The sequence below is a fragment of the Cervus elaphus genome, chromosome 16 (assembly GCF_910594005.1).
Source record: "Cervus elaphus chromosome 16, mCerEla1.1, whole genome shotgun sequence".
Taxonomy (NCBI): Eukaryota; Metazoa; Chordata; class Mammalia; order Artiodactyla; family Cervidae; genus Cervus; species Cervus elaphus.
The window spans coordinates 24,197,628-24,224,696 of record NC_057830.1 but is presented as its reverse complement, the minus strand read 5'-3'; the positions used below and the strand labels follow the sequence as shown (position 1 = coordinate 24,224,696).

Here is a 27,069-nt window from a genome sequence, read left to right as displayed (position 1 = left end):
ATACTGACGACCCCATATCCTACTCGAGGGGATTTTCCTGATACAGGGATCCAATCCGCGTCTCCTGCATTGCAGGCAGATTCTTTACCGCTGAGCCAGAGGGGAAGCCCTTTAAAGCCATACTGCCATAGTGCAAAAAAATCTTTAACTCAAAATCGCATTTTACTACACCCAGCTTTCCTGCTCTTCAAGTCATTTACTGGTTAATTAAGTTATTTTACCATGAGAATGTGAAGGAAGGAAAAAAAAAGGCAATCATGCTACATTTAGTAAAGGTTCAGAAACTCATGTTTTTATGCAACTGCTCTTTCTGTAGTAAAAGTATAAATAAAACCTTTGCATGCGTATGAACATCTCTACATTGAGTCACTTCCATAAATTCAGCGGAATTTTCCAGTGACCTCTGTAAATGGCCAAACGAAAACATGTTCTTTCTGAGACCCGACACCGAGTTTCTTGTGCCTGCGGATTCCAGCTAGTCTCCCAGGACCCAGCAGCTTCCGCACTTCGTGCGCACGCGGCAGCACCTAGAGTTTGGGGGCCCCATCTTCCAGCCCCCAGACCCCCAGACCCCCAGGCCCAGCCCCTGGCTTCCCGTACAGAAACCGGAGCCCAAGAGACACTAGGTTTAGAAGAAAAGCTGGCACAACCGACTAACTCTCAATCGAAATATTTTATCAAATGTTCCCTCCGACTTTCAAAGCAGGAAGGCCCTGAGAGTACCTGCCCGAGTGTGCCTGGGCGCACAGGTCTTGTGCGGGCCGAGGAAGGGCCGCATCTTTCCCTCTCCGGGCGCCGGCGCCTTCTCCCTTCCCACGCCGCCTTCCCCAGCCCGGCAGCCCAAGCGGCGGGATCGCGCGGCCACACCTACCTGTGCCAGGTGAGGCGAGGGCGGGGCGCGGGGCTCCGAGAACCGGACGGGCGAGATGGCGGGGGCAGCTCGGGCACAGCGCCGGGCCACCCGCGCTCCTCCTCGCTGCTCCAATCGCCGGAGTCACCTCAGTCGCCCAGTGCACGACGCTTCCTTATTTTGGGCAACTTCCTTAACGCGCCCTGGCAGGCCCTGAACTTCCTCCCCGCTGCCGCGCCCCGCTGCCCCAGGCCCGCCCTGCCGCCCGTGCGCCCCCAGCGCCCAGCGCAGGGGATCGGCCGCCAGAGCGCGCCGGAACCCGGCTCGCGGGGTCGGCCCGAGAGGCGAGGCAGGAGGGGAGAAGGGAAGGGAGCCAGGTGGGCGCTCGGCCCCAGCTCCCCGGGCGCAGAAAGCCCAGACGAGGGGGCTTCAAATGCAAAAAGGGGGCATGGCCAACAACTGGACCCTCTGGCCACCTGTCCTGCCTGCTGCTTGATTCTTCCAAGGACCAACAGGCACTCAGGGTCACGCCCATTTCCGGTGCAATTGTTTGGGAAGAGAATCTTGTTCACAGTGTGGTCTATTCCTAATCACCAGCCCAAGACGCTCCTGCTGACTGGTGATCGGAAGGCCCATGTCGTCCTCACAGGTGGTCTCCTGACACAAGCGAACATCAGATTTCACAACTCACCTTTGGATGAGGCCAGCCTGTCCAACAGGTTAGTTGTGTGAGGGCTTTAATTATGAGGTTCTTGACAGGGAGTTAAACTTGCTTCCCTCTTACCCACAAGGTTCTGACGTTTCATTAAATAAAGTTTCATCTTTCCTGTAGTCTTTAAAATGGTTTAAAAACACCAGGTGGTTCTCTCCCCACCCCCTACCCCCTTTTTTTTCTGTTAGCCCTCTTTAGAATCTTCCCATAAAACAGCTTCCAGACCGTGGCTGCCTTGGTAACTCTGGCTACCATTGCCTGTTTGAAAAAGCTGAACCAAAATATAATCAATAAAATAAAATATATAGGGTGTTAGATTAAAGTTGCCGTGGAGAAAAACATTAATAGGAGGCCTTTAGACTCCAGTGGAACCCCTCAGACTTTTCCACTGGAACATTCTCTTCCATTTATTTTTACCACTAAAATTTTAACTCAAGTGAAGGATTTTTATTATGGTTTTATTTGTTAACCACTGGACTTAATTTTACTGCAAATAGCCAAGGAAATAGCCATTGTTGTCTAAACAGAGGCTACAGAATCTGTCTCCTTTTACTAAGATTACAATGTTTCCTTAGGTAATGCTTATGGGAGATAAGATGAGGTTTTCCATCCATCTCTAAGCCACCTTTTAGCACTGCTATAGTCCTTCCCACCTCTGAGTCATCTTAAAAGTTAATGAGCATGCTTTTAATGATTTTTTTTTTTTAAATGTTAAAATTATCACATTCCTGGTTTTCCAGGGGTTAAGAATCCATCTGCCAGTGCAGGGGACGTGAGTTTGATCCTTAGTCTGAGAAGATTCCACCTGGGGAGGGGGAGGAAGGACAACTAAACCCATGCAGCACAATTACCTAGCCTGTGTGAGCTAGAGCCAGAGCTGATATGAGGAGCCAGTGGACCTCAACTAGAGAGCAGCCTCAGCTTGTGGCGGCTAGAGAAAGCTTGCACATAGCACCAAAGACCCAGTGCAGCCAAAAATAAATAGATAAAATTTAAAAAATAAAATCATCACACAAATACCTAGGGGAAAAAAAATCTTCCTAAAAGTCAACATGTTTCTTCCAATCTCTCATTCTTCCTTCATTGCATGTGTCATTTCCCTTTGCTGACTATGCTGTTTTAGCTTTCATTGAAATAAATCTTAGCTATGATTATATGCTGAGTCCTGGAAGCCTTCCTAACAAAGCCCTGTACCCAAAGGGTCCTACAGACTTCAGACACAGTTACTTTTTTAAAATCTCCTGTTCCTTATAGATTCTTTATTTTTTTATTTTTTCAAAAACTAAATATATTTATATATATGATTTTGCCATGTTAATTTCACCTTATGAAGTCTTGAATGTATACTTATATTGTCTGAGTGTTACAGAGCCTGGCTTTTTTAGTTGTACTTAGTTACAATGGACGAGGAGCCTGGTGAGCTGCAGTCCATGGGGTCGCTAAGAGTCGGACACGACTGAGCGACTTCACTTTCAGTTTTCACTTTCATGCATTGGAGAAGGAAATGGCAACCCACTCCAGTGTTCTTGCCTGGAGAATCCCAGGGATGAGGGAGCCTGGTGGGCGGCCGTCTGTGGGGTCACAGAGAGTCGGACACGACTGATGCGACTTAGCAGCAGCAGCAGCAGTTACACTGGACTGTGAGCCACTCCTTGTCCTTGAAAAGTTATTTATGGAAATTAGTTGAGGTCCAGGGTGAAATTATGTTTGTTTGTTTATCTGTTTTTGATTTCAGAGAAAATTTGCCTTTGCTTCTGTCAGCAGTCTGGAGTGCAACTAGTATGTCAACAATTTAAGGTAAATTCTCAGCTTATGTCTTTAGCGACCACCTAGGGAACATGAATCTGGACTGGAAATTTGGGCCCTATTATGGTCAACTTGGACTTCCCTGCTGGCTTAGATGGTAAATTGTCTGCCTACAATGTGGGTGACCAGGGTTCGATCCCTGGGGTGGGAAGATCCTCTGGAGAAGGAAATGGCAACCCACTCGAGTACTCTTGCCTGGAAAATCCTGTGGACAGAGGAGCATGGTAGCTTACAGTCCATGGGGTTGCAAAGAGTCAGACATGACTGAGCGACTTCACTTTCTTTCTTTCTGTGTTCAACTTGTGGCTGCAGTTTCTCAAGGATTCATTTGCTTTGATTCTGCTTTGTGCTTCTTTTCACATTTCTTCTATCTTTAAGTCCATATTTTTTGTATTCCATGTTTTTTTTCTCCCTTAGTTCACTCAATCATTTGGTAGAACACAATTTCTACATAGATATTTATTTTAAAAAAGAAACATAATAAAACAAAATAGAGAAACATAACAAGAAGATACAGCACAATTCATCTTTAAGAGTGATGCATGTCTCTAAAATACTTTCAGTTCAGTTCAGTCGCTCAGTCGTGTCCAACTCTTTGCAACCCCATGAATCGCAGCACGCCAGGCCTCCCTGTCCATCACCAACTCCCGGAGTCCACTCAAACTCATGTCCTTCGAGTCGGTGATGCCATCCAGCCATCTCATCCTCTGTCATCCCCTTCTCCTCCTGCCCCCAATCCCTCTCAGCATCAGGGTATTTTCCAATGAGTCAACTCTTCACATCAGGTGGCCAAAGTATTGGAGTTTCAGCTTCAGCATCAGTCCTTCCAATGAACACCCAGGACTTATCTCCTTTAGGATGGACTGGTTGGATCTCCTTGCAGTCCAAGGGACTCTCAAGAGTCTTTTCCAATACCACAGTTCAAAAGCATCAATTTTCGGCGCTCAGCTTTCTTCACAGTCCAACTCTCACATCCATACATGACCACTGGAAAAACCATAGCCTTGACTAGACGGACCTTTGTTGGCAAGTAATGCCTCTGCTTTTTGATATGCTACCTAGGTTGGTCATAACTTTCCTGCCAAGGAGTAAGCGTCTTTTAATTTCATGGCTGCAATCACCATCTGCAGTGATTTTGGAGCCCCCCAAAATAAAGTCAGCCACTATTTCCACTGTTTCCCCATCTATTTCCCTTGAAGTGATGGGACCAGATGCCATGATCTTAGTTTTCTAAATGTTGAGCTTTAAGCCAACTTTTTCACTCTCCTCTTTCTCTTTCATCAAGAGGCTTTTTAGTTCACCTTCACTTTCTGCCATAAGGGTGGTGTCATCTGCATATCTGAAGTTATTGATATTTCTCCCGGCAATCTTGATTCCAGCTTGTGCTTCATCCAGCCCAGCGTTTCTCATGATGTACTCTGCATATAAGTTAAATAAGCAGGGTGACAATATACAGCCTTGATGTACTCCTTTTTCTATTTGGAACCAGTCTGTTGTTCCATGTCCAGTTCTAACTGTTGCTTCCTGACCTGCATATAGGTTTCTTAAGAGGCAGGTCAGGTGGTCTGGTATATCCATCTCTTTCAGAATGTTCCACAGTTTATTGTGATCTACACAGTCAAAGGCTTTAGCATAGTCAATAAAGCAGAAATAGGTGTTTTTCTGGAACTCTCTTGCTTTTTCGATGATAGGCAGTGATATATCTCTATATTTAATGTCTCTTATGGTAATTATCAATACCTGTGGTGGGTATCTTAACACTGATAAGATAAGCCATGTAGTGGTTGGCCTCCAGAGTGGTTAGAACTCTAGCTGACCGCCAACGGGGATGTGACTCCCAGGTAAGGAAGTGGAAATAGGTATTTTAAAGACCTTCCATATCCAAAATGCTTCTACTGTCAAATTTGATTGATGGTTTAGAATGTATGGGACTTCCCTGGTGGCTTAGACGGTAAAAGCGTCTGCCTACAATGCAAGAGACCGAGGTTCGATCCATGGGTCCGGAAGATCCCCTAGAGAAGGAAATGGCAACCCACTCCAGTACTCTTGCCTGGAAAATCCCATGGACGGAGGAGCCTGGTGGACTGCAGTTCATGGGGTCACAAAGAGTCGGACATGACTGAGCGACTTCACTTTCACTTTTAGATTGTATAGAAAATAGTAGTTCAAATAGTAGTTCAAAAATGACTTCTCTTCACATTTTAAAGTTATTATTCTATTGCTTTTTTGCTTTTAGTGTTGCTGTTGAGAATTCCAAACCATTCTGATTCTTCATCTTGCATCCTTCAACTTTTATTCTGATTCTTTATCTTCTCAGCATTGTTACTAGTTCATTGTTTTACCCATGCTGGCAACCCTTCATTTTGTTTGCTTCTTTGTGCCAGACTGGCTTCCCAGGTGGCGCTAGTGGTAAGGAACCAGTCTGCCAATGTGGGAAACATAAGAAGCCTGAGTTCAGTCCCTGGGTAGGGAAGATCTCATGGAGGAGGACATGGCGACCCACTCCAGTATTCTTGCATGGAGAATCCCATGGACAGAGGAGCCTGGAGGGATACAGTCCATAGGGTTGCAAAGAGTCATACCTGACTGAAGTGACTTAGCACACTCGTGAGAGATAGCTCCTTGAATCTTGTATCAGAATCTTTTTCTTCCCTCTTTCTGGGTAATATTGATAGTTTGATATTAATAATAAAGTATTATTATTGACATGAGTAATAAATATTTATTCACTTAATGCCTGTTTTACTATAGGCTTTGCACAGGGAAGGTGGGGGTGTTTAGCTGGAGTTCTGTTGTACTAACTGGGCTCCTCTCTCCCACATCCCACATGATAAATATATGAGGGTTCACTCCTCCTTGGGACTTCCTAGGTGGCACTAGTGGTAAAAAATCTACCTGCCAATGCAGGAGACGCAGGAGACAAGGGAAGATCCCTTGGAGGAGGCAACCCACTCCAGTATTATTGCCTGGAGAATGCCATGGACAGATGAGCCTGGTGGGCTACAGTCCTCGGGGTCACAAAGAGTCAGACACGACTGCGTGAGCATGTGCAATCCTCCCTGGCAGAGGAAGAAGGGAGAGTTAATTCTTTGGGGAGCACTTTGGGGCATTCGCTCAGTTCCCCAGCTCTTCACACGCATGAGAGTCATGCCAGATTCCTGACATTTTTCTTTTTGCCCTCATCTCCACAGCAACTATTTTTACTACTTCTTGGTCAAAATTGGGGAAAGCTAAGAATAAACAGTCCTTTTTACTTCTCTCAAGATTTCTGTGAGAATTGGCAGGATTTTGTAGACTCGCAAGATGTAGTTTCTGGGAGGTGGGGACATGACCTCATCGTGACACTCTCAAAGTTCTGTTTTGTGGATGAGCCAGCACTTTTCTAAGTTTATGCCATTAAGGGCTTCTCCTTTTCTTATTTGGTTACTGTTGGTAACTTTTACATTTTTATTTCTCCCCCTTCCTTTTTTTATTGGGTAGGGTAGAAGAGAGGTGGGGGTGAAAGGGGAGGAAGGGTTCTTTATATTTTTTCTAGATGGTAGACACTTGATACTCCCTGAATATCTCTCCACTTTTATCCTGAATTTAATGCCACATATTTTTTATAGAGTATAGATCATATATTTTAAAATTTAGAATGCAAAGTCCTCATTTTTCTCTTTGAGATAAAAAATACACAATTACACATGACACTTTAGGTTGCAAATAAAATAATATTTAACTACTACTGCTGAAACAGTAAAATTGATTCATCCGCCATTGGACATTTTGATTGCTTCCATGTCTTGGCTATTGTAAATAGTGCTGCTATGAACATTGGAGTGCATGTATATTTTGGAGTTCTAGTTTTTTTCAGATATATGCTCAGGAATGGGATTCCTGAATTATATGTTAGCTCTATTTTTAGTTTTTTAAGGAATTTCCATGTTGTTCTCCATAGTGGCTGTACCAATTCATTAATACATTCTAACAATGATGTTGGATTAATAGATACTAACAGTGTAGGAGGGTTCCTTTTTCTCCACACCCTGAATGGATAAAGAAGATGTGGTATACATATACAATGGAATATTGCTCAGCCATAAAGAGAAGGAAATAATACCATTTGCAGCAACATGGATGAACCTAGAGATTGTCATACTAAATGAAATAAGCCAGACAGAGAAATACAAATATCATATAATACCACTTATATGTGAGATCAAAAAAATGATACAAATGAACTTATTTACAAAGCAGAAATAGACTCATAAGGAATAAACTTATACTTATCAAAGGAGAAGGATAAATTAGGAGTTTGGGATTAACATATACATGCTAACTATGTATAAAATAAATAGCCAACAAGGACCTACTATACAGCACAGGGAACTGTTCTCCATGTCTTGTAATAATCTATAAGGCAAAATAATCTGAAAAAGAACATTTATTTGTAACTATATATGTGTGTGTGTGTGTGTGTGTGTGTGTACTGAATCACATTGCTATATACCTGAAACTAGCACAACATTGTAGATCAACTGTAATTCAGTTTATGGTGGTCCAGTGACTGAGACTCCGAGATCCCAAGGCAAGGGGCCCAGGTTCGATCCCTGGTCAGGGAACTAGATCCCACATGCCTCAATTAAAGATCCCACATGTGACAGCAAAGACCAAAAATCCCATGCGCCACAGCTAAGACCCAGCACAGCCAAATAAATAAATACTTAAAAATGAAATATGAAGATTGAATAGTAAAATTTTGCTGACATATAAAGGAGGAAAATCCCAGAATTAGGACAGTATCAAGTGTACTTTTATACAAATTATTTTAAGTTGAGATAAAAGTTATGTGACACAAAATCTACCATTTTAATCATTTTATAATGTAGGTGAAACTTTTAAAAATGTTGTAGCTCAGCCCTTTCTTATGAAGACAAGTTAATTTTGATTAATTAGGCAGAACACTGCCAGAATAATGAGATGAATTCCTTTATCTCAGTGATTTCCCCAACCTGGCCACATCCATCTCTCTTCTAAAATGCCACTGAACACAGCAGGAGGAAGAGCCTCTTTCTGCTGCTGGGGTCCCCTGCCAATTCAACCCTGATCTCAATGTGACTTTCCACCTACAAATTACAGACCTCCTTCCTTTTCTATAGTTAGTGAGGCTTTGAACAGAAAGAGAAGGAGAAAAATTACTTAAGAACCAAGTAAAGCATTGGAACTTGGACGCCAGCATCTAAGCTAGTGGTGAGAACATTGAGCAGAGGCTGCAAAGCCTGGGCTGTCATCCCCGTGCTCCCCCTTCCTTATGGCTCTGAGCAAATCAAGTCTGTGTGAATTTCTGGTTTCTTGTTTTCCATGAAGTTTAAGTCAGCAAGCAAGTATTGTGTATCATTTATCGTCAGACATAATCCTAAGCACTGGAGATTTAAAAGGATGGGAAAATTTATGCTCAAAAATAAGTGTGAAGAGAGCTTCACAAGTCTGAACAGGTAGGCATACATTTGCCTAGAAGGCTACTCTTTAAAAATATAATTACTAAGCAAAAATAAATGGGACCTAATTAAACTTAAAAGGTTTTGCACAATGAAGGAAACAACAAGCAAGGTGAAAAAACAGTCTTCAGAATGGGAGATAATAGTAGCAAACAAAGCAACTGACAAAGAATTACTCTCAAAAATATATAAGCAGCTCATGCAGCTCAATACCAGAAAAATAAACGACCCAATCAAAAAATGGGCCAAAGAACTAAATAGACATTTCTCCAAAGAAGACACACAGATGGCTAACAAACACATAAAAAGATGCTCAACATCACTCATTATCAGAGAAATGCAAATCAAAACCACAATGAGGTACCATCTCACGCTGGTCGGAATGGCTGCTATCAAAACGTCTACAAACGATAAGTTCTGGAGAGGGTGCAGAGAAAAGGGAACCCTCTTACATTGTTGGTGGGAATGCAAACTAGTACAGGGACTATGGAGAATAGTGTGGAGATTCCTTAAAAAACTGGAAATAGAACTGCCATACGACCATCCCACTGCTGGGCATACACACTGAGGAAACCAGAATGAAAGAGACACGTGTACCCCAATCTTCACCGCAGCACTGTTTACAATAGCCAGGACATGGAAGCAACCTAGATGTCCTTCAGCAGATGAATAGATAAGAAAGCTGTGGTACCTATACACAGTGGAATATTATTCACCTATTAAAAACGCATTTGAATCAGTTCTAATGAGGAGGATGAAACTGGAGCCTATTATACAGAGTGAGGTAAGTCAGAAAGGAAAACACCAATATAGTATATTAACACATATATATGGAATTTAGAAAGATGATAACAATGACCCTATATGCAAGACAGCAAAAGAGACACAGATATAAAGAACAGACTTTTGGACTCTGTGGGAGAAGGCGAGGGTGGGATGATTTGAGAGAATAGTATTGAAACATGTGTATTACCATATGTGAAATAGATGATCAGTCCAAGTTCAGTGCATGAAACAGGGCACTCAAAGCCAGTGCACTGGGACAACCCTGAGGGATGGGATGGGGAGGGAGGTGGGTGGGGGTTCAGGATGGGGGCCACATGTACAGCCGTGGTTGATTCATGTCAATGCATGGCAAAAACCATTACAATATTGTAAAGTGATTAGCCCCCAATTAAAATTAATTAATTAATTAAAAAATAGAATTACTTAATTGGAAGGAAGTTCAAGCTGTTATTTTTGACTTAATCAAAATCACTTCAATCAAATGGATTTTTTTATAGGAAGATCTTTCAATTCCTATTTTATAAAAATGCAATTCAGTTTTAAACTTATTTTTTATATAATTGACATTTACACAGTTTAACAAATTAAAATGTATAATTCAGTTATTTTAAGTATATTCACAAAGTTGTATAACCATCACCAAATTCAGTATTAAGATTTTTTTCTTTAAGCCACGAAAAGAAATGCTGTACCCATCACTAGTCACTCTCCATTCTCCCCACCTCACACATTCCACCCCTTCACACATACCCTAGGAAAGCACCAATCTTTATTTCTGTCTCTATAGTTATGCCTATTCTGGGCATTTCATACAAATAGAATTATACAATATGTGCTCATTGTAACTGACTTCTTTATTATGTTTTCAAGTTGTGTTCTCGTCACATATATTTGTATCTCATTCCTTCTTATTGCCGAATGGTATCACTTTGTATGGATATACCTACACTCTTTTATTTATGCACACATTGGATATTCTTTGACTATTATGAATAATCCTGCCATGAGCATCTGTATGTCACTTTTTTATTATATCATATGCCAAACATAAGCTTTAATTTTGAAGAAGTTCAATTTTTCCAGTTTTTCTATTTTTTTGCTTATAGTTTTGTGTTGTATCTAAGAAACCATTGTCTAACTCAGGATCTTAAAATTTTACTCTTCTGTTTTCTTCTTTTGTTTTCATTCTGTTTCTGGAATTTTATAGCTTTAGGTCAGACATTTATGTTTCAGATCCGTTTTGAGTTAATTTTTACATATAACTTTGAGTATATAAATTTATTTTACATATAAATTTCAGCATATAATTTTTACATATAATAATAAAGCTGAGGTCCAACTTCAGCCTTTATGCAGGGGCATATCCAGTTGTTCCACATTAGTTGTGGAAACAGCTATTCTGTCCACAGTCATTTCAACACCCTGTTGGAGATCAATGTAAAGATTTATTCTGGACTTTCCATTCCATCTAATTGATCTATGTATCTGTCCTTATACCAGCACTAGAGAATCTTAATTACTGTCATTTTGTGGTGAACTTGGAAATGGGAAAGTGTGCGTTCAGCTCTGTTCTAACTCAAGATTGTTCTAGCTGTAATAGTTCCTTTTGCATTTTTATATGAAATTTAGGACTAACATCAATTTATGCAAAAACAGAAGCTAGAATTTTGAAAGGAATTTTGTTGACTTTGTAGATCGATTTGGGAACATTTCCATCTTGATGATATTAAGGTGTTTTTTTTTTAAATTTGGAGAAAAATTGCTTTACAATGTTGTTTTGATTTCTGCCATACAACAGTGTGAATCAGTCATAAGTATACATATGTCTCCATCCCCTTGAACCTCCTTCCCATTCCTGACCCCATCCCACCCCTCTAGGTTGTCACAGAGTACCAGGTTGGGTCCCCTGAATTATATAGCCACTTCCCACTGCTCTCTATTCTACATACAGCAAGTAATGTATATGTTTCAATGCTAGTCTCTCAATTCATCCCACCCTCTCCCTCCCCTGCTGTGTCCACAAGCCTGTTCTTTATGTCTGCATCTCTACTGCTGCTCTGCATATAGTGCATGATTCCATATTTATGCATTAATATATGATATTTGTTTTACTCTTTCTGACTTACCTCACTCTGTATAACATCTTGCTTCCATGTCCTAGCTATTGTAAATAGTGCTGTGATGAACATTGAAATACATGTATCTTTTTCATTTGTGGTTTTCTCTGGGTATATGCCCAATAGTGGGATTGATTGGTAGTTATATTCCTAGTTTTTTAAGGAATTGCACTACTGTCCTCCATAATCACTGTATCAATTCATATTCCCACCAACAGTGCAAGAGGGTTCCCTTTGCTCCCTCTCCAGCATTTATTGTTTGTAGATGTTTTGATGATGGCTATTGTGATTGATGTGAGGTGATATCTTATTGTAGTTTTGATTTGCTTTTCCCTAATGAGCAATGTTGAGCATCTTTTCATGTGTGTATTAGCCATCCTAATGTCTTCTTTAGTGAAATGTCTGGTTAGGTCTTTTTCCCACATATTGATTGGGTAGTTTGTTTTTCTGGTATTGAGTTGCATGGGCTGCTTGTATATTTTTGAAATTAATCCTTTGTCATTTGTTTCATTTGCTATTATTTTTTTTTCCCATTCCAAGGGTAGTCATTTCACCTTGTTTATAGTTTCCTTTGCTGTGCAAAAGCTTTTAATTATGTCCCACTTTTGTTTATTTGTTTGTTTTTATTTCCTTTACTCCAGGAGGTGGGTCATTGAGGATCTTGCTGTGATTTATGTCATAGAGTGTTCTGCCTCTGTTTTCCTCTAAGAATTTTATATTTTTTGGTCTTACACTTAGTTCTTTAATCCAGTTTGAATTTATCTCTGTGTATGGTATCAGGAAGTGTTCTAATTTCATTGTTTAAGGTACAGCTGTCCATTTTTCCTAGGATTGATTTTTGAAAAGATGTTTTTTTCATTCATTGTATATTATTGACTCCTTTGTCAAAGATAAGTTGCCCATTAGTGCGTGGGTTTATATCAGACCTTTCTGTCTTGTTCCATTGGTCTATATTTTTGGTTTTGTGCCGTACCATACTGCCTTGATGACTGTAGCTTTGTAGTTTAGTCTAAAATCTGGAAGTTGATTCCTCCAGCTCCATTCTTCTTTCTTAAGACTGCTTTGGCTATTTGGGGTCTTCTGTGTTTCCATGCAAATTGTGAAATTTTTTGTTCTAGCTCTGTGAAAAATGCCACTGGTAATTTGGTAAGGACTGCCTTGAATCTGTAGGTTGCTTTGGTAGTATAGTCATTTTCACAATATTGATTCTTCTAAATTCAGGAACATGGAATATCTCTCCATCTGTTTATGTCACCTTTCATTTTTTTCATCAATGTCTTATAATTTTCTGTATACAACTCCTTTGTCTCTTTAGGTAGGTTTATTCTTTTCGTTGCTATGATAAATGGGATTGATTCCTTAATTTCTCTTTCTAATTTTTTCATTGCTAGTGTATAGGAATGCAAGTGATTTCTGTATATTGTTTTATATCCTTTACTAAATTCACTTATTAGCTCTAGTAATTTTCTGATAGTATCTTTAGGGTTTTCTATGTATAGTATCATGTAATCTGCAAACAGTGAGTGTTTTACTTCTTTTCCAATCTAGATTCCTTCCATTTCTTTTTCTTCTCTGATTGCCATGGCTAGCATTTCCAAAGCTTTGTTGAACAATAGTGGTGAGAATGGACACCCTTGTTTTGTCCCTGATCTTCGAGGAAATGCTTTCAGTTTTTCACCATTGAGAATGTTTGCTGTGGATTTGCAATATATGGGCTTTATCATGTTGGGGTAGGTTCCTTCTATGCCCATATTTTGAAGAGTTTTTTTTTTTTTATCATCAATGGATGCTGAATTTTGTTAAAAGCTTTTTCTGCATCTGTTGAGTTTATCATATGGTTTTTATGTTTCAATTTGTTAATATAGTGTATAACTTGATTGGTTTTCATATATTGAAGAATATGATGTGAACTTCCTTATGTTCTACTCTCATTGATTAACACTGGTCCTTATGAACCTACTCACCCCTGACCCAGACAAACAATTGTTGTGCCCTCTTTGACATTTGTGCTAGAGATTATATATATATCTATCTCAGACAGTAGAAAATTAAACTTATAAAGTTGATGCTTTCTAAAATATCACTGGTATTTTTCTTTTAGTTAAGCAGTACTCAAGTGAATCTTGTTTCTTTAAGTCAGTGCCAGTACTGTGGTTAGTGCCAGTATATGTGGTCTTAGGGAAATGGTGAGTGATTTGTGGAGGAAATTAAGTTAAATATAAAAGTAAATAACTTGAAAAATATAATATTTTTAAAAATTTTCTAATATAAAGTATTAAGCATATTGGTATGAAACCCTATTAAATATTATTACCCTTCCCAGTGGCACTAGTGATGAAGAACCTGCCTACCAATGCAGGAGATGTAAGAAATGCAGGTTCTATTCCTGGGTCAGAAAGATCCCCTGGAAGAGGGCATGGGGATCACTCCAGTATTCTTGCTTAGAGAACTCCATGGTCAGAGGAGCCTGGTGGGCTATGGTCCATAGGCTCACAAAGAGTCAGACACAACTGGAGCAACTCAGCCTACATCTCCCCTGGGAATCATAATCTATTTCAATTTTACTTAGAAAAAAATATTCTTAGAAACAAAGAATAGAAGCTATTTTTTTCTGATCCAAAATATGTTTCAGTTCCATGAATGGGCATTTCCTTCTTGCCCATACATCTCTTCCATTGATAATGTTTGAAAATCTTGACTGATTTGAATCTTCAGTTTTGATCTGGCGTTGAAGTTGTCACTTTGAAACTCAGTTAAGAATGAAAAATTGTCATTCTTTTCATTCATACACATGGCAAATAGGTACATGAAGGTATACAGATGCCCAATAGACACATGAAAAGATGTTCTACACCACTGATCATCAGGGAAATGCAAATCCAACCACAGTGAGATACTACCCTGCACCTGTTAGAATGGTTATTATCAAAAAGGCTAGAAATAACAAGTGTTGGTGAAAATGTAGTGAAAAGGGAACACTTCTGTGCTGTTGCTGCTGCTGCTGCTAAGTCACTTCAGTCGTGTCCGACTCTGTGCGACCCCACAGATGGCAGCCCACCAGGCTCCCCCATCCCTGGGATTCTCCAGGCAAGAACACTGGAGTGGGTTGCCATTCCCTTCTCCTTCTGTGCTGTTAGTGGGCACTAAATTGATACAACCACTATGGAAAACAGTAAGGAGAGTTCTCCAAACATTGAAAATAGAACTACCATATCATCCAGGAATTCCACTTCTCAGTATTTGTCTAAAGAAAATAAGAGCATAAACTCAAAAAGGTATCTGCGCCATCAGGTTCTTTGCAGCATTATTTACAATAGCCAAGATAAGAAAATAACCTAAGTGTTGGTTGATTAATGAACAGATAAAGAATATGTGGCATATATACACAGTGGAACATTATTTAGCCATGTAAATAAATTAAAACCCTCCATTTGTGAAAACATAGGTAGACTTCGAGAACATAATGCTAAGTGAAATAAGGCAGACAGAGAAAGACAAGTACCATATGATCTCACTTAGATGTGGGATCTAATATATGTATTAGATTTTATACACACACACATATATATAGGTATGCAGAGAACAGAGTGGTGGTTTATGAGCTAGGAGGTGGGAAGTTAAGAGAAATGAATGAGCTGTTTTTGTCTTTTTTTGTTGTTTAAATAAACTTTATTTTTAGAGTTAAAAATGAAAAGTTTTCAAATTAATGTGTCTTTTATAACTATTAATACAGTTTGTTGTAAAATTTGTTGCCATATAGAAACTGAAGCAAGGAATGACTGATTGAAATTATCTACATTCTTTGCTTTTGAGTCTGTGGGTCCTCAAGGCTCCCTGCTTTCTAAATGGTGGCTCTGATTTGAGTCAAAGACAAAATAGATGGCTAGGAGTGACAAGGGGCTACTAGACAGGCAGGGTTAAATGAAGACAGAATTTATAAATAGAAATGGCTCAAGAAAGAACTCTGATTTTCCAAAGAAAATATATATCTAATATGTGTGTGTATAATCGCTCAGTCATGTCCGATCCTCTGTGGCCCTTTGACTGTAGCCTGCCAGGCTCCTTTATCCATGGGATTCTTCAAGCAAGAACACTGGAATGGGTTGCCACACCCTTCTCCAGAGAGTCTTCTCAACCCAGGAATCGAATCTGCATCTCCTATGTCTGCTGCACTGCAGGAAGATTCTTTACCCACTGAGCCATAGACACTTTAATAAAAGGGGTAAGATATAAAAGACACCCACGTTACAATTTTAGAGGCAACTAAAACTTTTCTTGATGTGGTTTTAGTCATTTGTCTGCATACATATAAATGTGTGATTATTTATGTTTTTTATTACTTGATTATAGGATTAGATAGCATGTCAGGAAATGCTTTTTATCTTCCTACTGACTGTAATGCATGGACCATGAACAATAACGAATCCCTGATGATATACCATTAATTGTTTCCAGAGATTTGCTATTATGAACTGCCTTGCCATAAAAATCCCTGTTTGTACATCTTTGATCCTTAATGAATCTTTCTGGGATAAATTTCTACAAACTTAGTCAGAGGAGGTGCAATTTTATCTATGATGCTTTTTGCTTAATTGCACTCTGGGGAGATGTGACCCCGATAATAGTATTCTTCCACCTTGTACAGGGGGCACTCAGCTCAGGATTGGGTGGAGCCAAAGTCTAGCATGCATTCTGCTTAATGATGCCTTTGTACCAGGTAATGTGAGAGGTGAAAAGTGTCTCGTTTTAATTTCTAATGTATATCATTTTAACTAGAGAGATTGAATGTAGTTTTATAGGTTCATTGATTATTAATATTTACTTCTTTTGGGAAGTGCCTATTCATTGCATTTCACAGTACTTTCACCAGATGCTAACTTTTGTGTTGATTTATAGAAAGTTTTTGTAGATTATAAACCTTATTTCTGTGTTCACCAGTTATGTTGTAAATGTTTCCTCCCATTTATTCTTTATCTTTCAGCTTTCTACATTTCATTTGTTTATGTATCTGTACCAAAATAATATTTCAGTATTTTATATGGAAAAATTACCTATTGTTTCTAGCTTTAATGCCTTTGTTATCTTCAAATATATAAAAGTATTCACATGTTTTTGCATTTAAATCTTTAGAATCCATTATAATCCATGGGAAATTTACTTGGCATAAGGAGTGAAATAGATATTCAATCTCTTCCCCCAAATGATTAGTCAGTTCATTCAATAGTCCATCTTTTCAAAGATTAGTAATTAAGTTTTATCAGATACTGAATTGCTAAATACTTGGAGCTATTTCTGGTCTTTTTGTTCTGTTTCATTTATCTGTCTAATATGCTAGGACATTACTTCTTTAATTGCTTTACCTTTGTAATTTTGATGCTTTGTAATTTTGTTTCATTCTGATTCTTTTTCAAGATTTGAAAATGTCTTCTTTGCTAGCAAAAGTCCTTCCCCCAACATGATAGGATGTTTACTTTTATTTTCAGTAGGCTGAGAAAACACATGTGCATGTGCATTCTTAGATCACAGATTCTCTGATTCAGTTTTAAGGAGCTAAAGGAGGAAAACAGAGGGAAGTTGTTCTCCAATTCATGGTTGTTAAGTGGAAAAGCGAGTCTGGTATAGTGATACAACACATTTCTCTAACAGTGGTCTACACTGAGTGTTAAATTTTTCTGATATTTCTGGTGACTTGCAGCAGAGTGAACTGCTAAAAAACAAGTGTAGGTCACTCTACACCTTGTTGTCTCTTCACACATGCAGCTGGAATTATTTGTATTTAATATAAATTTATTAAACTATAATTTATGATATAGAATATGTTTATGTTAATTTATAATTTAGAGGCTGGTGGTTGTTGACAACAGTTTCTTTTATGACTGGTATAACTAGACAGTCCCCCTTTCAGTATATGTTTGATGTTATGGAGATAATCCTTAACAGAAAGTATACATTGGACAACCTTTCTGTTATATGAAACAGACACACAAACTACATAGAACCTAAGAACTTAAAAACTATTTATTTCTTCTACAGTTAAGAGGACTATAGCTTGTAAGGTGATATGTAGACACATTCCCTACTCTAACTTTCTGTATTAGAGAAGGTAAATGTTAGAACATGGGCTGGGACCATTGAGGATTTTGAAAGAACTGTGTCTGTGGTCACAGTCAGAGAATGGGCATCTAGAGACAGACATCTAGGGAGCAGGGGCGCTATCAGAGTCCTACATTCCAGCCTGTGGAGTTCTCAGCCGCGGAGGGCATCCATTTCAGTATCATGGAAGGTGTGGGTTGGAGCGACCCAAAATAGGTCCTCCGTTCTGCTTGTCAGAGGCTACACCGAGAACTGAAAACATCTTGAGCAACCAGAGCATTAGAATAACTCCTGATTGGTGAGAAGCTAACAATGGCTCCATCAGGACTGGACCGTCCTCTACTGTCCTCCTGGTCTTAGAGTCCTTGTAGTGCAGGGACATCTCAGAGGAGAAGCCGGACTAGAGCTTCCTGGGGGTGCTGTCTGAGCAGGTTGTGGAGGGAAGCGGGTATGAAATGCAGGGGAGAGGAAGCTGGGTAGGCAGCTGGCTACTGAACTTTGGTGAGTGGGCATCAGCTGAGCGGTCATCAGGTAGACTCATATACAGCCCTGACGTCAGAGGCTGCAGGCTGTACCTCCAGGGTCTGGACTCTCAGACGTTGGTGAGCTCTTGGGGACCCTCTGCATCTGGGAGGAAGATCCTTAACCAGTGGTGGTGTGAGTTTCTGCTTATTGGCGCAATCCACAGCCTCCTGCCTGGAACCTGCAGAAGGTGATGTCTGAACAAACCCTGACTCAGGGAATAGCGCTGTAAATTTAGGAATGTTTTGTCATCACGGGAACATTTTTTTACATTTTTTAACAGCTCTTTTCATTCGTTTTTTGTCTTTGAGGCATTTTATAAAAAGTAAAAATTAAAGATGCTGTGAACAGCGGTCAGAGATTGGTAAACTGCAACAGCTGACCAGATTTGGCCAGTGGCCTCTTTTGTATATGCCCTCCCACACCAAGAATGGTTTTTACAGTTTTAAACGACTGTTTAAAGGGTGTTTAAAAACTCACACAAGAATTAAACACTGGACTGCAGCCCAGTCCCTCCTCTATCTCCCCCATCACACAATTGTTCTCCTGTTTGGTAGAGTTTTTATTGCCACATAGGCCATCCTGTTTTCCTCTCTTTTGAAAGAAAATTCAGGTACAAACTACCCCTCCAATCAGGAGTCCCCGAGATGGGCTGCCTTTTGGTTTTCAGAAGCTGCCAGTGGGTTTCAGTGTGTTGTGTTATGATATCAATGATTTTTAAAATTATATTGTTCTTGTTTTTTTTATATGGTATACTTAAAAGCCAGTATCTCTTGTACTATAAATTTGCAGAAAAAGATGCATAATGTACTTTTGTTTTTCCTTCTGTTGGAGTGTACTATATATAGTCTGTGTGCTTCTCCTGATGAAAATAAACTTTCTCTTTATTAAAAAAAAAAAAGAACAACTGAACACTGTTGACTATGCCTCAGAGATTCCTTGTGGCCTGGGCAATTTTGCTAACATTAAAACCTAACATTTTTACTCTCTGGCTCTCTGTAATAAGTGTGTGGACCTGTGACATGCTGCTGCTGCTGCTGCTGCTAAGTCACTTCCGTCGTGTCCGACTCTGTGCGACCGCATGGACAGCAGCCCACCAGGCTCCCCCGTCCCTGGGATTCTCCAGGCAAGAACACTGGAGTGGGTTGCCATTTCCTTCTGCAATGCATGAAAGTGAAAAGTGAAAGTGAAATTGCTCAGTCATGTCCGACCCTTGGGACCCCATGGACTGCAGCCTACCAGGCTCCCCCGTCCCTGGGATTTTCCAGGCAAGAGTACTGGAATGCGTTGCCATTTCCTTCTCCCCTGTGACATAGATAATCTAAATTATTCAAGGAGTTTATTAAGTAAGAGTATTGTGGTCCTTCTGTACAGTGCATGGATTCCTTACACTAAGGAATTCCTTACACTTAGGTCAGAGACAGGCGGCTTAGTGCATCGTCGGAGAGAACACGTTAAGTAAGTTTGGGTACTATGTGCTCAGTCGTTCAGTCACATCTGACTCTTTGTGACCCCATGGATGTTAGCCTGCCAGGCCCCACTGTCCATGGGATTTCCCAGGCGAGAGTACCTGATGGAGCTGCCATTTTCTCCTCTAGGAGATTTTCCGAACCTAGGGATCAAACCTGTGTGTACAGCATCTCCTGCATTGGCAGGTGGGTTCTTTACCACTGAGTGACCGGGGAAGCCCTAAGTAGGTCTAAGAGATGGAAACTATTTAACCGGAAGTTAGGTTTTACTTTGAAATGCACATGCAAGTCATTGGGATTGAATAGCTAGCTGTTCTGAGCTGGTTTACCCTGGTCATAGTCAGGGAAAAGAAAAAAGGGTCTCACCACCCACAGAGTACACCGAGGCTGCCTCTAATCCCAAGTCTGCTGACTCCTGCCTTCTTCCATGTGACTTTTGCAAGGACCTGATCACCTCCTACACTACCCCACCCACGCACAGCCCTCCAGAAGCCAGAGGTTATGTCTAAGCTTATACTAGATCTTATATTAAATATGAAATATTTGTCTTAAGCTTTCCCACTCTTGCTCTTTTACATATGATAATGAAATGTGATGGTAGTGGTTTAGTCACAAAGTTGTGTCTGACTCTTGTGCCCCCATGAGGGTAATTCTGCCAGGCTTCTCTGACCCTGGGATTTCTCAGGCAAGAATACTGGAATGGGTTGCCATTTCCTTCTTCTGGGGATCTTCCCGACCCAGGGATTGAACCCATGCCTCCTGTATTGCAGGTGGATTCTTTACCACTGAGCCACCAAGGAAGCCCAATAATGAAAGGGAGAAAGCACAAAAATATGAAAGGAAAAAAGAAAGTTCTGTTACCTTTCATTGAAGTTTCATGCAAACTTTTTAAAAGAATGATTCTGTTCAAAAAATTAGGATGCATACTGATTTACATAAAAGTATCAGGTTCAAACGTTTTTGTATCCATTTGTGGTGCTCCCTCTAAGTTCTTTTTAAAATTTATAAGGGTTTTAACTGTTCTGAATATCTTCATTTTACTTTATGGATGGCAATGAGAAAGCGGTGTTGATTTGCTTAACTTTGGGAATCTTGAATAAAGATCCTGATTTAATCATACATTAAAATATTAAAAATATATTATTACTCAATTCAGAAAACAAATTTGACTCAGAGAAACATACTAATAAGTGGAAATCTGTCCTTTACTTTTTTTTTTTTTTTAAAGAAAAAGACTTTCAGTTTTAGAATAACTTTAGATTACAGAAAAGTTGCCATAAAGCTACAGAGAGTGGCCATGTACCCTTCTGCCAACTTCCCCAGCATTAACATCTTATATAGCCATGAATCAGTCATCAAAACAGAAGGATTACCGTTGGAGCAATATTGGTGCAATGTTGTTAGCTAAACTGAAGATTTTATCCTACTGCACTAGCTTTCCTGTTTCAGGATCCATACCAAGGTTCAAGGCTGCAGTCAGTGCCCTTTTGGGTTTAAACTCCTCTAAGACAATATCACATTCAGACTTAGGTGTTTAATGAAAAGACTGGACTTTCTACTTTTGAAGATTCTTTTAAGATATGATTTTCCTTCATTCTGTAATGTAAAAACCAATGAGAGAAAGAGATAAAAAAACTCCTCTACCTTCAAGTGCTTTTAAATAACAAAGATTTTTGGACAGATGCCATACTGACAGAAAGAAATCCTTAGTAATTTTTCTTAGAAATTCAAAACTCTCATAATTACTGATAGAAAATTCTTCCTAAATTGCAAATTAAATTCTTTCTGTGGCATTCTAATTCAGCAGAAACAACAAAGAGTTTATCATTGTCATCATTAAAAGTAGAATCAACGGTTGTTTGGTTTAACTCATCATGAGAATCAGGGTCCTGGTGGGAAGTTTGGGGGCCATCAGACAAAAAGCAAGTCAAGAACCACAGAAGAGTCTCCTTGCTGTGGCAAGAGAGACAGAAGCACTCCCTCTGACAGGGCTGCTGGCTTTGCCAGGACACCCCTTCTTTTCACCAAGTGAGTGTGGGGTAAGACCCCAGAGGCTGGGTGCCCCCCAGCCACCCTGGCTTCACTGAGTCTCTTGTCAAAGCTGTCAGCATTTCCACTTTAGAACAGTCTCGGTTGAGTGAATAGTTGCATCAGGGTTTGTTTAGTTTCCGATGACTAGAAATCAAAGTCAGGAGCAAAACACCTAAAACCTTGCCAAAACCCCCCTGAAAACCTCTCAGAAAAAGTGGCAGTTACACCACAGGGAGCATATCAGCTTCCTCCTGCCAGCTGAGGCTTCACAATGAACATGCGCCTTTGTATTTAAAATTGTTTCCCTTTTTCTTGGTTTGAAGAAACCACATGTTCTTGTGTTTCCAGAAAACATCATTCTGTCGATGACCTTGGAGAGAGACAGTTGAATTCACTCGTGTTCCATCAGGATGTCAGTTCTGCTTCCAGGAAAATTGCCAGTGTACCAGGTCAAGAGAGGGGAAGGCAGCTCCATCTCTGCTTCCAAGTGGTTCTCCCAAGGTCAGCCTTAGCTGTGCTGGAGACATCCCTCCCCTGGGGGAACTCAGAGAGCCCAGCCCACCAGGAGCAGGCTTGTGTTAAGAGATTTGTGCTTCTACTTAGTACGTGATCGCCCCTGAACTGTGTCCAGTGGCAGGAACTCTGCATCTGAGCATGTGTGCCTACAGTGGTAGGCACACCCTTAGAAACTTGACTCTGCTTTGGGGCCGGTTTGATGCATCAAAAGGCCGCCATTTTGTTCCTAGGTTCCTGCATGTAGGATCAGAGCAGTCCCAGAGTCTCTTGCATCTTTGGAGAACCCAATTTGTATAAAGTACTTTCTCACATTGTTCAACACTTTTTCTTCCTAATATATCTCCTCTTGGTGTTAAGGCTGCCTTCTGGAACTAAGACTTAATCTTTTATTGTTACAAAAGTCTAGTTTAGAGATGTCACCAGTGTAGTCAAGTTCATAGACTCTGGGCTTCTCTGGCTTGGACTTCTAGCACCGTGCTAAATAGAAGTGGTAAGAGCATCTTCCTGGTATGAGGGGAGAAATATTCAGTTTTTTTTTTTTTTTTTTTACTGCTGATTATTACGTTGGCCATGGGCTTTTCATACAAGGCCTTTGTTGAGATCATTTCCTTCTGTTCATAGTGTGTCAAGAGTTTTTATCATGAAAGGATGCTAAATCTGGTCAATTACTTTTTCTGCATTTGTTAAGATGATTATGTGATTTTTTAAATTCTTCATTTTGTTAATGTAATGTATCACATCTATTGATTTGCCTATATTGAACCATCCTTGCATCTCAGAGATAAATCCCACCTGATCGTGGTGTATATCCTTCTTATGTGCTGTTGAATTCAGTCTGCTAGTATTTTATTGAGGATTTTTCCATCTATCATCATCAGGGATATCAGTCTGTAGTTTTGTTTTCTTGTGGTATATTTTCCTAGTTTTGATAACAGGTAATACTGGCTTCATAAAATGAATTAGGAAGTGTTTCATCCTCTTCAGGTTTTTGTAAGAGTTTAAGAAAGAATAATATTAAATCTTTGAAAGTTTGGTAAAATTCACCAGTGAAGGCATCTGGCCCTGGGCTTTTCTTTACTGAGAACTTTTTAATTACTGATCACTCTCTTTACTCATTATTTGTAGGTACCATAAATTCTTTATCCATTCATCTGTCATTGGGCATCTATGTTGCTTCCATGTCCTGGCAATAGTGATGCAATGAACATTGGAGTTGCCTGTGTCTTTTTGAGTTGTGGCTTTCTCAGGGTATATGCCCAGTAGTGGGATAGTTTGGTCATATGGTAGTTTTACTCCTAGTCTTTTAAAGAATCTCCATACTGTTTACAATGGAAGCAAGGTCCAATGCTGTAAAGAGCAATATTGCATAGGAACCTGGAAAAACAAGACCAGGAGCTGACTGTGACTCAGACCATGAACTCCTTATTGCCAAATTCAGACTTAAATTGAAGAAAGTGGGGAAAACCACTAGACCATTCAGGTATGACCTAAATCAAATCCCTTATATTTATACAGTGGAAGTGACAAACAGATTTAAGGGACTAAGTCTGATAGACAGAGTACCTAATGAACTATGGATGGAGGTTCGTGACATTGTACAGGAGACAGGAAGCAAGACCAACCCCAAGAAAAAGAAATGTAAAAAAGCAAAATGGCTGTCTCAGGAGGCCTTACAAATAGCTGTGAAAAGAAGAGAAGCAAAAAGCAAAGGAGAAAAGGAAAGATATACCCATATGAATGCAGAGTTCCAAAGAATAGCAAGGAGAGATAAGAAAACCTTCCTCAGTGATCAGTGCAAAGAAATAGAGGAAAACAATAGAATGGGAAAGACTAGAGATCTCTTCAAGAAAATCAGAGATACCAAGGGAACATTTCATGAAAAGATGGACTCAATAAAGGACAGAAATGGTAGGGACCTAACAGAAGCAGAAGATATTAAGAAGAGGTGGCAAAAATACACAGAAGAATTATACAAAAAAGATCTCCATGATCCAGATAATCACAATGGTGTGATAACTCACCTAGAACCAGACATCCTGGAATGTGAAGTCAAGTGGGCCTTAGGAAGCATCACTACAAACAAAGCTAGTGGAGGTAATGGAGTTCCAGTCGAGCTATTTCAAATCCTGAAAGATGATGCTGTGAAAGATGATGCTGCACTCAATATGCCAGCAAATTTGGAAAACTCAGCAGTGGCCACAGGACTGGAAAAGGTCAGTTTTCATTCCAGTCCCTAAGAAAGGCAATCCCAAAGAATGCTCAAACTACTGCACAATTGCACTCATCTCACACGCTAGTAAAGTAATGCTCAAAATTCTCCAAGCCAGGCTTTAGTAATATGTGAACCGAGAACTTTCAGATGTTCAAGCTGGTTTTAGAAAAGGCAGAGGAACCAGAGATCAAGTTGCCAACATCTGCTGGATCATCAAAAAAGCAAGAGAGTCCCAGAAAAACATCTATTTCTGCTTTATTTACTATTTACTATTTACTTTATTTACTCTATTTACTTTATTTACTATTTACTATTTACTATGCCAAAGCCTTTGACTGTGTGGATGACAATGTGGAAAATTCTGAAAGGGATGGAATACCAGACCACCTGACCTGCCTCCTAAGAAATCTGTATGCAGGTCAAGAAGCAACAGTTAGATCTGGACATGGAACAACAGACTGGTTCCAAACAGGAAAAGGAGTATGTCAAGGCTGTATATTGTCACCCTGCTTATTTAACTTATATGCAGAGTACATCATGAGAAACGTTGGGCTGGATGAAGCACAAACTGAAATCATGATTGCCGGGAGAAATATCAATAACCTCAGATATGCAGATGACACCACCCTTATGACAGAAATCGAAGAAGAACTAAAGAGCCTCTTGATGAAAGTGAAAGAGGAGAGTGAAAAAGCTGGCTTAAAGCTCAACATTCAGAAAAAAAGAATCATGACATCCGGTCCCATCACTTCATGGCAAATAGATGGAGAAACAGTGGAAACAGTGACAGACTTTACATTTTTGGGCTCCAAAATCACTGCAGATGCTGACTGCAGCTATGAAATTAAAAGACACTTGTTCCTTGGAAGGAAAGTTATGACCAACCTAGACAGCATATTAAAAAGCAGATACATTACTTTGCCAACAAAGGTCCGTCTGTCAAGGCTATGGTTTTTCCAGTAGTCATTTATGTATGTGAGAGTTGGACTATAAAGAAAGCTGGGTGCTGAAGAATTGATGCTTTTGAACTGTGGTGTTGTAGAAGACTCTTGAGAGTCCCTTGGACTGCAAGGGGATCTAACCAGTCTATCCTAAAGGAGATCAGTCCTGAATATTCATTGGAGGGACTGATGTTGAAGCTGAAACTCCAGTATTTTGGCCACCTGATGTGAAGAGCAGACTCACTGGAAAAGACCCTGATGCTGGGAAAGACTGAAGGTGAGAGAATAAGAGGACAACAGAGGATGAGATGGTTGGATGGCATCACTGATTCAATGGACATGAGTTTGAGTAAACTCCGGGAGTTGGTGATGGACAGGGAGGCCTGGCGTGCTGCGATTCATGGGGTCGCAAAGAGTTGGACACGACTGAGCAACTGAACTGAACTGGCTGATACTGTTCACAACAGTGGCTGTATCAATTTACATTCCCACCAACAGTGCAGTAGGGTTCCCTTTTCTCCAAATTCTCTCTGACATTTATTATTCATGAACTTTTTGATGATAGCCATTCTGACTAGTATAAAATGAAATGATACCTGATTATAGTTTTTGTTTGCATTTCTCTAATAATGAGCAATGTTGAGCATCTTTTCATGTGTTTATTGGCCATCTCTAATTATGTATTTAGAAGCTCTAGGCTTTTTAATAATATATTCTTTACACATATATCTATATTTTTTCTTTACCATAGCCTGTGAATTAGAGATCATTATTATTTCTGTTTTATAGATGGAAATGCTGAGGAAGAGGAGGTGAAGTAATGTGCTGTGGTCACATAGGCAGGAAGTTTTAGAACCAAAACTTGAACCCAGATCTCTCTGTTTCTGGACCCCTGTTCCTGATTTCATCTTTAATGTTCCAGGGACCAGAGAGTGTACATACCAACCCAGAGAATAGTTTTCTGGAGTAAGGGTACAATTATTTCAGAACCTCTGTACTGTATTTTCACAGTTCAAAACACAGACTAATGACTTTGTATTAGTCCACCAAACAATAAGGATGTTTTTGGGATCCCAGAAAAATGAGAAAAGACAAGTGTCACCAATGGTGACTCCTTGAGTCCTTCATGTGATCATTCTTGCAGGCTGCTACCTCAACTTGGGAGAAACACACAGGTCCAGAGCATAGCAGCCACCAGGGATTGTAATCTTTCTTCATCTGATGCAGGAACCAGAAATGGCCCTTGAGGTCCAGAGTGCATGTTAGGATAGTATAAGAAGAGCTGAGGGGAGAGAGGTTGTTATCATTCTTCTTATGGGATTAAAGAAACTCCCAAATTAGAATGACAGTCATATTTACATGTCACATTCCACTGCAATTTTCACATAGCTAATTCAGAGATGTGCCTGGGGGATAAATTTTATAGATTTGTCAAGACTTGGGAGCATTATTGAAAGCAGGCTATTTCTGTGTGAAATTCAGTAACTTTGGCCTTAGAAAGGGCCTGGGTACTGCTGACAAAAGAATGCTATTA

General features: G+C 39.9%; 2 protein-coding genes across 4 annotated transcripts in view; one reads left to right on the top strand and one right to left on the bottom strand.

Annotated features, from left to right (window-relative positions):
• SYK (spleen associated tyrosine kinase) overlaps window positions 1-1,004 on the bottom strand; it is a 104,712-nt gene extending 103,708 nt beyond the window's left edge. For 2 of the 3 annotated variants that reach the window (XM_043927470.1, XM_043927472.1), the window contains exon 1: window positions 872-1,004. The gene's annotated coding sequence lies outside the window, so the exon portion shown is untranslated. Of the gene's footprint in view, window positions 1-723; window positions 841-871 lie in introns of those variants that run through there. The other variant, XM_043927471.1, reaches the window with a different exon arrangement.
• On the top strand, window positions 410-19,254 carry LOC122710032. The gene is made up of 3 exons (XM_043927483.1): window positions 410-1,569; window positions 3,298-3,359; window positions 15,802-19,254. The coding sequence occupies exons 1-2, from the start codon at window positions 410-412 to the stop codon at window positions 3,356-3,358; spliced, it is 1,221 nt and encodes a 406-aa protein (XP_043783418.1). The 3' UTR covers window position 3,359; window positions 15,802-19,254.
• The last annotated feature ends 7,815 nt before the right edge of the window (window positions 19,255-27,069 follow it).

What these genes read in the sequence shown, in the direction of transcription:
- LOC122710032 (XM_043927483.1), top strand. Translation starts at nt 410, where the DNA reads ATGGCCAAACGAAAACATGTTCTTTCTGAGACCCGACACCGAGTTTCT. An exon ending in GAGGCCAGCCTGTCCAACAG is followed by an intron (nt 1,570 to 3,297) that starts GTTAGTTGTGTG and finishes TTTTGATTTCAG; the next exon opens with AGAAAATTTGCCTTTGCTTC.